This window comes from Talpa occidentalis, unplaced genomic scaffold (genome assembly GCF_014898055.3).
Source record: "Talpa occidentalis isolate TD23 unplaced genomic scaffold, MPIMG_talOcc4v2.1 talOcc4.5, whole genome shotgun sequence".
NCBI classification, from domain to species: domain Eukaryota; kingdom Metazoa; phylum Chordata; class Mammalia; order Eulipotyphla; family Talpidae; genus Talpa; species Talpa occidentalis.
Window position 1 is genome coordinate 47,765,900 of NW_023604861.1, and position 12,507 is coordinate 47,778,406.

Sequence of the window (12,507 nt, forward strand, 5' to 3'; positions counted from 1 at the left end):
GATCAGGAATCCCAAAATGGCACTCTGAGAGCTGGTCGCCAGCCAGGAGTGGTGAAGCCAGGAGGCGAGCGATAGCGAGCCCCCAAGGCCCAAGTGTTTGGTTTTTATATCCAACCTGGCTGCCCAACTCCACCCTCAGGTCCCAGCCACCCTCCCTTTGGTGGTGATGGGATTTGTCTTTCCCGATGTCCTGATGGCTTTAGTCTGGAGTGGGGGTGGAGTCCACAAAGCCTGTATGGGATTAGTTCAGGACATCCTTTCCCCCTAACATGACCTTCAGAACTATAAGATAATAAATTTGGATTGTTTTAAGATGCAGAGTTTGTAGTAATTTGTTTTAGCAGCAACAGGAAACTAATATGATAGGTATACATATGAGAGAGCAGGGAAGTAGGCATCTGGAATATTATCTTGAACAAGACATATCTCCCAAAGTGAAGATTCTTGAAGATGCAGAATGAGGAATAATAAAGCTTCATGCTCTTGGAAGTCTGTTTTCTCAGCAAAGCAGAAGTTAAGGCTACATGCCTGATTGGGACATTTTCTAGATGAAATAGAAGCAGAGAGCTTGGTAACTTGCCCAGGATCACATAGCCATAATTAGCAGAGGCTGGATTCAAAACCAGGCAGTGTGACCCCAGAGTCCACACTCTGGACCACCTCACCCCAAGTCCTCATCTGAGCAAAGAAGTGAGAGTTTGAGGGGTCTCCCTGGTGGCACAAGGGGTTAAGCACAGCACTGTGACACTATCCACAGCCTCTGCAGCACAAGTTCGATCCCCGGCCAGCCAGGGAGCTACCTACCCACATGGCACAGCAGACCTCTCCTGACTCACCCGCTGCTCCCCTCAGCAGTGTATTTCAGTCTATCTGCCTGTTCTGTTCCCCACTCTGTCTCTGGTGAATCCTCTCACCCCACCCACCACTACTCTGGCCTGTACCACAGTTCTTGTATGCATAAATAAATAAATCCTTAAAAAAAAAAAGAAATGAGAATTTGAAGGGACCCATGTTGATGGGTAGAGACAGATGAAATGGAGCCATTCTTGGACATCCAAATCCTGACAGTGACCCCCTCCATGGAGTGCTAGTGGAGGCCCCAACTGCTGGCCCTGGCGAGGTCCTGAAGGCCATGTTGTCAGACATTCCCAGTGTGACAGAGGTGCCCCAAAAGAGGGTGCAGAGAGGCGAGAAGAGGATCACTAGACAAGGGAGAGGGAGACAGGGGGCCACACAAACCCATCAGCCAGTACAGCACATAATCCTGGAAATCTGCTTGTGTCAGTGCTGGGACTCCACAGATAAGGCAGCAAGTCAGTCAGGGTATTTGGGCAGGCACTTATGTCCTGAAAGAAGGAATGGCGGCATTTAAGCCTACCATCATAGAATCCCTTAACATCACCTCGCAGTCACTTGGTCTCCATACCCACCTTGGGCAAATAGTGGGATGGAGCCACCCAGTGTGTGGGATAGAGAATTGAGGTTAGCAGCATTCTGTAATTGTGGCCACTCAAAGCTCTGAAGCTTATTAGATGGTAGGATCATAGTTTATTTTTTACACAGTGAAAACAGGACTTCAACTTACCTTCTGTTTAGACAATTTTCAGGAAGTTATTTATTCAAAGCTCCTTCTAAAAACTGGATATTCAACATGGAGATAATGTTTTATGTACAATGTATAGGACACATACTAATTTGGCATAAAATTAAAGGGTCCTATTTTTATATCATTTTGCACAGAATGTGTAAATATCACAACCACAGGGAACTATTATCTGGCCTTTGACAACCAGGCCTTCGAGATGGCTGCAGGATGTGCAGGTGCCCTGGAGATGCTTTTAGAGCTCTGCAAGTCCAAATTAACCTGGAGGAAGGGCGGAAACAGACCCTGCAAAGCCATTTCCCCTAAAGCCATTTCCTATTTGTAGGCAGTAGTGTTATTAGTTCTCACATAGCGTATTTTTTTCTTTTCCAAAACTTATAACCATCCTCTTAAATCCATATCCTCTTTCCTCTTTTACCACCATAAATCATTCTTGGATTTTTCTCCTCTTAGACCAAAGGGTTATTTGTAAGCATTGCAATTATATTCACACACAGGAGCGGTCAATATCCATTTGTTGAAATGCTTGTCCTTTGTCTTAACACATAAAAATGGCACAAAGTGTTTATTACTGAAAAAAGAACTTGAACTGGAAATTTTGTGTGTGTTTTAACTTATATTTTTGTTTCCCTTCTTCCAAAATGCAAGACAAAATACTAGTGATACTGTTATTCAAAAGAGCACTACCAAGATTCAGAACCCCTGGAGGGAATCTGGCTCAGAGTTTTAGCTGTTAACTTGGACAAGTGACTTATTCACTCTGAGCCTCCATTTCCTCTTCTGTAAAATCAGAACAAAAATGCCTGCTTTACCCTGATTTGAAATTTACTGTGAAGATCAAGCAAGCTTCTATTCTATATAAGTGAAGCTTACCTCTTTAGGAGTCAGTTTTGTAGAGAAAGCATCATAAAAAGTGAGAAACTTTTCCCCATCTTCATTAAGATTAGACAGTGGACATTATATAAACTCTTCTTGATGACCCCTTGTCTCCATTATAATGTCCATAGAATTCTGGAATGCTAGAACAGAAGGAGCCTCAACCTCAAGGTGCCATAACCATACCACAAATGGGAAACTTAGACAACAGAAATATATTTTTCCAGACTGGAGACAGGAAGTCAAGACTGGGTGGCAGGAAGGCTGCTGCTCCTGAGGCCTCTCTCCCTGGCTTGCACATGGCCTTCTCCTTACTGGGTCCTCCTGTCCTCTCCAGGGGTCACCTCTCTTCCTGGGTTTTCACTTCTTCCTCCCCAACCAACCAATCCCTTCCTCTGTTATCTGGAAGCTTTGGTATTTGGGATTCACATCACTAAAAGGCATTTCTTATCTACTCTGGTATGAACGTTTAAGTGGTAAGAGGCAGGATTTCAGACATATATTTGGGGACTTTTTGAGTTAGCCAGTTTGGGGGACTTTATTCCCAGAGTTTGACTTACAGGTAAATAGAATGTTGGTGCACTTTAAATCACCTGTTTGATAAGAACCTTTCTGCTACATAGCATTCGAAATTCCTAGCAGCTAGAAAATGCTCTTCATCTTCCTGCAGCCAAAGCCTATGTATTCCTTCCACAAACCATTTACACACCCTCAGGGAGAAGAACACATCTGTCTGCTGGGCTGTCCCCACCTCACTGGGGTAGATGTACTGAATAGAGTCCATCCTGGGACTCATGCGTTTGAGACCTCAACACTTCTGAATAGACCACAGTGTGTCAACTCTGTGTATGAAATATCTTCATTAATCATTAAGTGTCATAGGACTTGTCAAAACTTAGCAGGCCTGAATTTCTTTTTTCATACTAATTGACAACATTCAGAGAGCCCCTTCCTGAGTACTATGGACCAGAGAATTCCACCATAATGTGTGTGAACTGTGGGCCTCTGTGTGTACACAAAGCCATCAGTTCATTCAGTAGAAGTATATTTGGTGCCCAATGTGTGGAGCCTCTCCCCATTTGGGCTTGTCGATATTCCCATCCTATTTAATGGCACCAGCCTCTCCAGCTGCTCAGGCCGATGGCCCGAGTCATCCTTGAATCCTGCCTCCCCCTCACCCCCCTCATCCAGTCCACGAGCATGTCGGGATGGCTCTGCCCCAAGGACATTGCGTGTCAATACACTCCTGACCAGAGCTGCAGTCTTCCTCCCATCACCTTTAGATCTCCTTGGACTCCAAAAATAGCCTCCTCCCTGCTTTCCTTGCCTCCGCAGTGTATTCTTGCACAAGCGGGGGGCTCTGGTCTCCCCCACATAAAGCTGTGGTGAGCATCGCAGTGCTACAAGTCCAGCCTAACTCAGGGACACGGCCCCGAGTGATCTCACCTGCCTGTCTCTCCAACCTCACCTCCCTCCTCCCTCTCCTCCATGGACTCTTGAGCCCACGGCGGTCTCTCTGTTCCTTACATGTGCAGAATCATTCCATGTCAGGCCCTTTGCTCTTGTGGTTCCTTCTCCCCGGAGCAGCCTTCCTCCCGCTCTCCGCACGCCCTCTTTCATCTTTCAGGTCTATTTGGATGGTGTCTCCTGGAAGCCATGGTCCTTGTCCGCCCTGGCTCAGAAAGCTGCCCCAGCCCTCCCCTAGCATCACCTATTTGACTCTCCTCACTGCAGTTATCTGAAGGTTTTGTTGCCTATGTATGCTATTTACTTGCCCTCCGTGACGTGTCTACTCCCCACCTTGCCCAGGACCCAGGGTGGCACAGGCAGGTGCTCAATACATTCACCTTCTGCCTGTTGACCTCTTGACTAACACATGAAACATGAGACATGTGTAACCATAAACATGAAAATGGATGTGACGTAGTCCCTGCCCACCTGTGAGGGAGCAGACAGGTAAAGAGATGTGCTGCTGTAGTGCCAGGATGGGCACAGAGCAGGATATCTATGCTCTGAGCAGACCGGGTAAAGGAGGAGTCCAGGAGCCCTTGGTGGCTTTCTAAGGCTTTTATTGAGCTTTTACATGTAGTGCAGCAACCAGGTACACGGCAAGCAGGGGTGCCAGGGGGCCAGGAGGCTGGCAGGCCCCCAATCCCCCGGCAAGTCTTCACTCTGGGCTTCTCTGGCCTTCTTTCTCCCCTTCTCTCTCCTGCCTCTTCTCCTGCCTCTGCTTCTCTCAGTGACTATCTCAATATTGAGCCATGGCCCACAGAAGTAAACAATACAGCTTACAACAATGTAACAACTGCAGGTGCCCCATCAGGCAGGGCAATCCCAACAGTGGGAGGGCAAAAAAGCCTGAAAACCACTTACCTTACAGCTGCCATTCACAGTGAATGCTTGATGCCAAAGCCTCGCCTTCTCTCTGGGGTGTGAAAACCCCATAACATGTGGCAGCTACCCACTGGAGGGTGGAGAACAAAGAAGGCCCCTGGCCTGGGTCCCAGACCTCCTGTAGGAAACTCACTCCTGCTGCAGTCTTGGGTCAGGTAGTCACCCTTTCTGAGCCCCACCTGCTCCTTACACGTGGAGGTTAGTTACCTACTGGCCACTAAGCCAGGTGAGGCAGGGTGTGTTAGGCGCATGGCACCCCAGAAGCACTCTAAGTTGGAGCTGATGCTTTCACATGCAAGCTCCAATTTAGTTACAGGCCCTCGAGGTGCCGTGGTTTCCTCAGAGATGATCAGAGAGACTGGCTCTCCCACTCCGGTTTCTACTTAGTCCATGAACCTTTCATATCCCATTCTCAGCCCCGCCTTTTTTCTTCTTGACATTTTCATCAATAATATCTTAAAGAGAAAAGGAGAGTAAGCTGTGCAGGGTAGGGTGACCAGGACCCCAGAGTGGCAGACTGCCTCTCTAGTGTCCCGGTGATCTAGCAGGTGTGGACAAAGGCTTTCACCACCAGAGGGCATTTATTAGGTAGCACAGCGCCCCCTGGTGGACACAGGTTTGTTAATGAATCCCCCGCAGTCAAAGACAAAAATTCACAGCCTGAAAATGCTTATAACTTTTGATTCCATGTAATTCCACGCCTAGGAACTTATCCTACTTAAAAAAAAAAAATACATGGTCACAAACCAAATGTTGAACAATAAACGCATATAAATTATGACACAGCAACTTAAGGAATATAAAGGAGCCATATAAGTGTTAAGTGGGAAGACATGGAAATTCCTAGAGAGTATTAAGAATTTACACCACTACAATGGCTGTGAAGGGATATTGCAATTAATTGAAAATACTTTTTTTTGGTTATCGAGATTTATTGGGTAAATTTTAAATTAAGCCGTTTCCTTGACAGTTACTTTGTATTTTCAATTACTATTTTCCAAAGAAACAATCTTCTCTAACTGTGGGATCCATAGTATGTAATAGTAACGCTGGTTTTCCTAAGGCTGTCACAACAAAGTGTTACAGACTGTGGGGGCTTAATACAAATTTATTTTCTTACTATCTTAGAGGCTAGAAGTCTGAGATTAGGTGTTAGCAGGTTTCTTCTGAGACCTGCCTGTATGTCAAACTTCACCTCACTCCACTCGTCTCATTCATGGACACTCAAGCCCTGTGGCAGTCTGTCTGTTCCTTAAATATGCCTCCCCTCTTGATATGTCTTTTCTCCCCACATCTTCACATTATTGTTGTCTTTCCTTTATATTAATAGTTATTTTTGTCCTAATCACCTCTTCTTATAAATCACCTCTTCTTATAATGGACTTAGGATTCACCCTGATGACCTCTTTTTAGTTTAATTTCCTCTGCAAAAAGCTAGTCTAAAAAAAAAAAAAAAAAGCTAGTCTGCAACTACAGGTACTGGAGTTAGTACTTCAACATATGAATCAAAAGGAGGGGAAAAGGATCCCACATGGTGCGCAGACCTCTCCTGCCACCCGCTGCTCCCCTCAGCAGTGTACTTCGGTCCTTCTGCCTGCTCTGCTCCCCGCTCTGGCTCTGGTGAATTCTCTCACCCTCCCGCGCTTCTGACTGTACCCAGTGCATGTATAAACAAAACAAACAAACAAATATAATAAATAAATAAATAAACATGCCTCTATTAAAAAAAAAAAAAAAAAAAAAAAAAGGAGGGGAAAGGTATAATTCACTCCGTAACAGTGACTTCAAGTGTCTAGGTCCTAGAAGTCAAGCAAAGGTCAGTGAATTGTCCCAGACTGTAAGGACTCAGGAGACTGGACTGCCAAATGCAAGTCAGGATTCAGAACTGGGTCCTTTTTCTAGAAAAGGACATTTGGTGACACTTCACTGGGTCTGAGCATTGGGAGGCACTATTGTATCCAGGCTTATTTTCTGATTTGATGATTCTATTATGGTTACATGGACAATGTCCTTATTTGTAAGGTGTACAGTAAGTCCTCATTTATCACCATCAATAGGTTCTTGGAAACTGATTTTAAGCAAAACAATATATAATGAACCCCGATTTAACCATAGATGATAGATAAAAACAAAAGTTAAGTTCGTATGGACATTATTTCTGGTCACGAAAACATCATCAAACTTGTAAATAAAGACACAAAACACCTCTAACATTAAATAATCATTTGTATTCACCCATTTGTCATTCATTCACTCATTTTCCAACTCTCTTATTCTAGTTCAGGAGCCTGCTCAGCAGCTCAGGGCACAAGGTAGGCACCAACCCTGACAGGTTGCCCTTCCATCACCAGATGTATATACACACAGATACTCACACACTCACACAGGGACAGACACAGACACTCCCCCACACACACACAGACACTCACACACTCTTCTCACACACCCACACAAATACGTACACTCACACATACTCACTCACACACTCCTATAGGGACAATTGAGACATACCATGAACCTCATGTGCAACTCTTTGGGGTGTGGAAAGAAACCCCCGCAGATGAGGGGAGAACAAGTAAACGCCACGGACAGTGGCCCGGGAATGAAATAGGTTTTTTTTTCCCACATCAGTGTTATAATGAAATGACTCTGAAATGACGCGCTAAGAGGATCTGCTGCATACACTGAGAGCTCAAGGCAGCACATCAGCATTTTATTCTCAGATGATTCTGGAGGAGAAATGTCACTAATATTTGTATATTATGCTTTCAGCTTCTTTCTGTAATGTTTTAAAAATACAAAAGCTAGTTTTAAAAACCTCTACTGTAATTGTAGCAATTGTGTAGAACAAAGATCAACGAAAGACTTTTCTGGGGAATGCTTCCTCATTGACATTCTTTAGGGTTGCTGATCCCAGGTGGCAATGAAAAGCAGAGGGCTTTGCAAGCCGGTTTAGTTATTGCTTTTGAATTCTCTACAGTTAGGGTGCTTCCTCTTATTGCAGTGCCCACTACCCCACCCTCCATGTAGTGATTGCATCAGCAGGTCTTGCTAACCACATGGCTAAAATTGTGCCTCAGAATCACCCTCCATGAAAGGGTGGGACATGGGCCCCTGGCTAATTGAAGCCCTGGACCACGAAGAACCTAGGGGACAGTGTTAGATTTCTGGGCTGGCCAGATTCGTACCCACTGTCCACACAGGGGCATGATACCCATCCAATATCCATCCAATCCCTCTTACTAATTATCAAATTCTTTTAGAGCCAAAAGTGGCCAAGAAGCCCTTGAATTAGTTGCCCTCTTAGGGTGAAACTTCTAATTAAGGTGTTTCAAATATTCTGTGATGCTCTTGGATATAGATTCCTGATCATAACCAATCCCCCCTCTCGTGTAAAAGACCACTGAGGTGATATGTACTTGCTCACTCAGTTTTAAAGTCAGTGATGATATCTCAGCTCATAGCACAGAGCAGAGAACCTGGTGACACTATCTTTGTGGAATGTGAACAGTGTGTGTGCACCTCGACATCTGTGCCTATATGTGTAGATAATCTATTTGATCTAAACGTAGTAGATGTTCCAGAGTTTCTAGCCTGCACACCTGGAGAGGCACAAACACTGCTGTGCAGCAGCTGCAGGAGTAGCAACGACTTCGTTGCCACCTCCCCTGCGGGCAGCCCAGCACGCAAACCAGCACTGTGACGGTGGCAACCTATGCAAAGGGATGTGAACTCTCCTTTGCCGGGAGAAGAAAGGTGCTAGCAAAGCCTCAGTCACCTAAAGGAAACCCCTGTGCTTCCTCTGAGATTGTGCTGGTTGGTGTTTCAGCTTGGAGAGGACAACCTTCAGCATGGGCTTCTTTCCTGTCCCCTGTCCAACTTCCAAGAGTGGGCAAGCTTAGTAGGTGTCAGGAACACTGTGCACTTTGTGGAAAACTTTTCTCCTGTGGCCTCCCTGGTGGCGCAAGTGGTTAAGACAGTACTATGAAGCTATCCGTGGCCACTGCAGCACGAGTTCGATCCCCAGCCAGGGAGCTGGCCCACATGGCGCAGCAGACCTCTCCTGTCTCTACCTGCTGCTCCCCTCAGCAGTGTATGTCAGTCAATCTGCCTGTTCTGTTCCCCTCTCTGTGTCAGGTGGATCCTCTCACCACCACCCCACACCTCTGGCCAGTACCCCAGTACTTGTATGCATAAATAAATAAATCTTTAAAAAAAAAACTTTTTTCCTCTGTTCCTGCCCCAAGGGCTCCAATTCACCAAGATGTGGCTAGGAATGGGTACATTTAACAAAGGTCAGGTATTTTTGATATCTGTGGCCCATGAGTCCACAGAGAAACTGCTCTAGTGGCAGAAAACCTGGGCTTATGACCAGAGAGCCACATGTGCATCCGCAACTCTTTCTCCACACACCAGATGACCTTGGGCAAGTCGCTGGAGCTCCCTGGGGCTTGGGTTTCACCTAGACATCTATTGTGAGGATCAAATGTGGTGGAAGGGAAAGCACCTTACAGCCTGCAGAGCTCTCCAAACGTAAGAGAGGCGGTCTGGCCCTGGGTACCACCGTGGCCTCGATGCTCTGCCTGTGGGCATTACAGATGCTCTGCTCCAGTCCTGCCTGTGACTCCTGACCAGCTTGTAAAATGCTATTCTCTCCCCTCCAGCCTTCAATACAGCAAAGTGTGAGAAACTACAAAAGGAGAAGGAGGACCTGGAGAGGCGGTTTGAGGATGAGGTGAGGAGGCTGGGCTGGCAGCAGCAGGCCGAGCTTCAGGACCTGGAGGAGCGACTGCATCTGCAATTCCAGGCAGAGATGGCCCACCTTCAGGAGGAGCACCAGGCCCAGCTGCTGCGGATCAGGTGTCAGCACCAGGAGCAGGTCAGTGGGCTGTGCACTCTGCACTCACCGTGCTGACTGTGCAGGTGCATGTGGTGGGGGTAGTGGGGGTGCAGGTGCAAATGGAGGAGTCAGCACCACTTTAGCAAGAAGTCCGGGTGTTGGTAAGCTTTTTGTAAATTAACTCTTCACCTCCTGTCTTCTTTCCTCCTCCCTTCCTTGCCTCCTAAGCACCTCCCCCTAGGGGCTTTTGCATCTGCTAAACCCTCTTCTGGAATGCTCTCCCTGAGGTCCTTCTCTCCCTCCCTTCCAGACTGTTTTCAGTGAGACCTTTCCTCACCCAAAATGACAGCTCCTCCCCCAGCACACACACACTGTCCTTGCCCCTCCCTGCTGTAGATTCCCTCCCAGTTTATCACCAGCATGTTACCGATTTTCCTTCTGTGCCCTGATTATCATGTGCGCACCCCATTAGGGCACCTAGCAGAACAAGCAAACCTGAATCTAGCACTTGGTGTGCTCCAACGCTGCTTTTTACTTTTATATGTACTACTAACTCTTTAGTCTTCATGATTATCCTGCCAGGTGGGTAAGACCATGTTATCCCCATTTGACAGGTGAGAAGACCAAGACCCCAGAGGTTAAATAATCATGCCAAAATTCCCAGCAGGTCCTGGAAAAGCTGGGGTGGAAGTGAACTGACTGCAGAGTCCCTGCTCTCAGCGAATCCCAAGTGTCTGCGGGGCGCAGGGCTAGCTCCCTTGTGTGTCACCAAACCTGCGAGTGGGCCTTCAGGGTGCACTTGCCAAATGGAAAAATAAATGTCACTAGTCAACCTTCACAGTCTTACTAGAGAGGAGAATGCATCCATGGAATAACTAGAGGATAATTCCCAGGGTGCCTGCTAGAGGCCATGCCCTGCCCCCATCCTGGCTGCCCTGTACATCCTTTAGCTCTGAGAACCAGGTGGATTATGGATAAGGAGTCTGTGCTGCTTCCATGAGAACTGGCTCTGCATCTCTTTTCCTCTTCTTTCTAAGTTCCTGAGGCTCTAATGCCTTATATACACCTCCTCCTTGATGTACTATCTCGTGTCATTGCATATGCTATTCCTAAGGTAAGTCGGCACTGGTGAAGAGTGCCCTTTAAATCTCAGGTAGTGCTGAGCGGTCCTTCATTAGCATGAATGTGGCCCCCCTCTTCCGACTGCTTCCAGATACTTATGCTTGTCTGTGACCCCCAGAGGCTTGTGAATTGCAGAAGACACCGGAGAAACCAGAATAATAAGTACTGTCGTGTAATTATAGATCTCTTAGTGATAATACTTCATTCAGCCCCTCAGGCTCAACATCCCCCTTTGCTAGAGGCCTCTGGTAACCATACACACCGCCTGCTTGAGGTGGTTTAAACTTAGAGACTGGGAAACAGAATAGGTTACAGCTAAGGTTACCTGTATGTGCTAAAATTAGAAACTGAACCCAGCATCTTGTGTCCTAAGCCTGCTGGACATGGTTCCTGAGTGGACTTTCCAACTGTCTAGACTCTCATCCGCGAGACATATACCTGTGGCCCAATGAGGCACCTCAACACGAGTGTGAACAGCATCTTGTTCTGGGCCTCTATTTCAGGGCTCTCCATTCTTCCATTTTACAAAGATGTCTACACCCCCATTCTGAAAGACTTGGGATCCAGAGCTCTGAGTGTGTTGAGAAGATGCCAAGTGTTGGGGAGCAGGGAGGAGGTGGTCACAAGGCCGGAAAATGTATTTCCATGGAGCTCTCTGAACACAGGCTCTCCTGGGCACCTTGTGAAGAAGCCACAGAACTGAGGCCACTTCTCAGTTGAGCTGCTCTCTGGGCAGGGTCGCTGGGGCCAGGGAGCCCACTCAGCTTCCAGGGTGCAGAAGCACAAGCTGGGAGATGTGTGCTCACCTCCCCCTTCAGCTGGGACTCAACAGCCTTGTAGAGATTTCATACTGGGAGGAATTCAAGCAAAGAAGCCCCTGCATTTTCACTTGCAAAGAGCTACATAAGCTGCATATGTACATCTGAAGAGTGCTCCATCTTAGGGAGACTCTGAAACCGGTTCTTCTTGACTCCGTCCTGCCTAACGCCATTCAGGGATGTCTTTATTCTGTCATGCAAAGAGTATTGAGTGTGTGCACACGACATGTGAGGCATCCTGGTGGCACTTCCAGAGACAGGCCATTTATAAAATTCGGCTGACCCATGGCCTCAGGGCATGGACATTCAGAGATGAGAGCCCTAGAAGCTGTAACGCTGGGTGGGAAATACAGATGATGTGTTTAAGAATTGAGAGTTTACTCCAGCTAGGAGCATCAGGAAAAGCTTTATAGCAGAAAGACCATCTGACCACTTTGCAGGTGAGTAAGTCTGTCCGATAGAAATATTGTTTCAATGGGGATGGATGATTTAAATCTATGAATTACTCAGGCCCTTGATCCTTCTCCTGCTGCTGAATGTTAGCTGTTGTTCTGACCTCCAGCTTCTCCAGCAGAGAACATACAGGCAGTGAGCGAGGAAGAAGAAGAGATACACACATCAGAAAAGTATGTCTCTTTAATGCAGAAGACTCACGTGCCTGACTGCAGTGTGGAATTGGATCGATGATCTGTGCCAAACTCTCCTCACTTGGGGCTTCTGTATAATGGATCATCGTTTTTAGCAGCCTTAACTCCATCTCTGTCCTTGTGGAACTTAAAATTCAGGTTCTTTTGACCTCTCCTCAAACCTCAGCGACCGCTTCCAGCAGCAGGGAGGCTGCTTCAGTTCTGAAG

General features: G+C 46.8%; 1 protein-coding gene across 1 annotated transcript in view; it reads left to right on the forward strand.

The window, feature by feature from the left end:
• Nucleotides 1-12,507, forward strand: part of MTUS2 (microtubule associated scaffold protein 2) — a 567,791-nt gene that overhangs the window by 538,271 nt on the left and 17,013 nt on the right. The window contains 1 exon segment of the mRNA XM_054701460.1: nucleotides 9,538-9,752. Coding sequence (XP_054557435.1) covers nucleotides 9,538-9,752 — 215 coding nt within the window.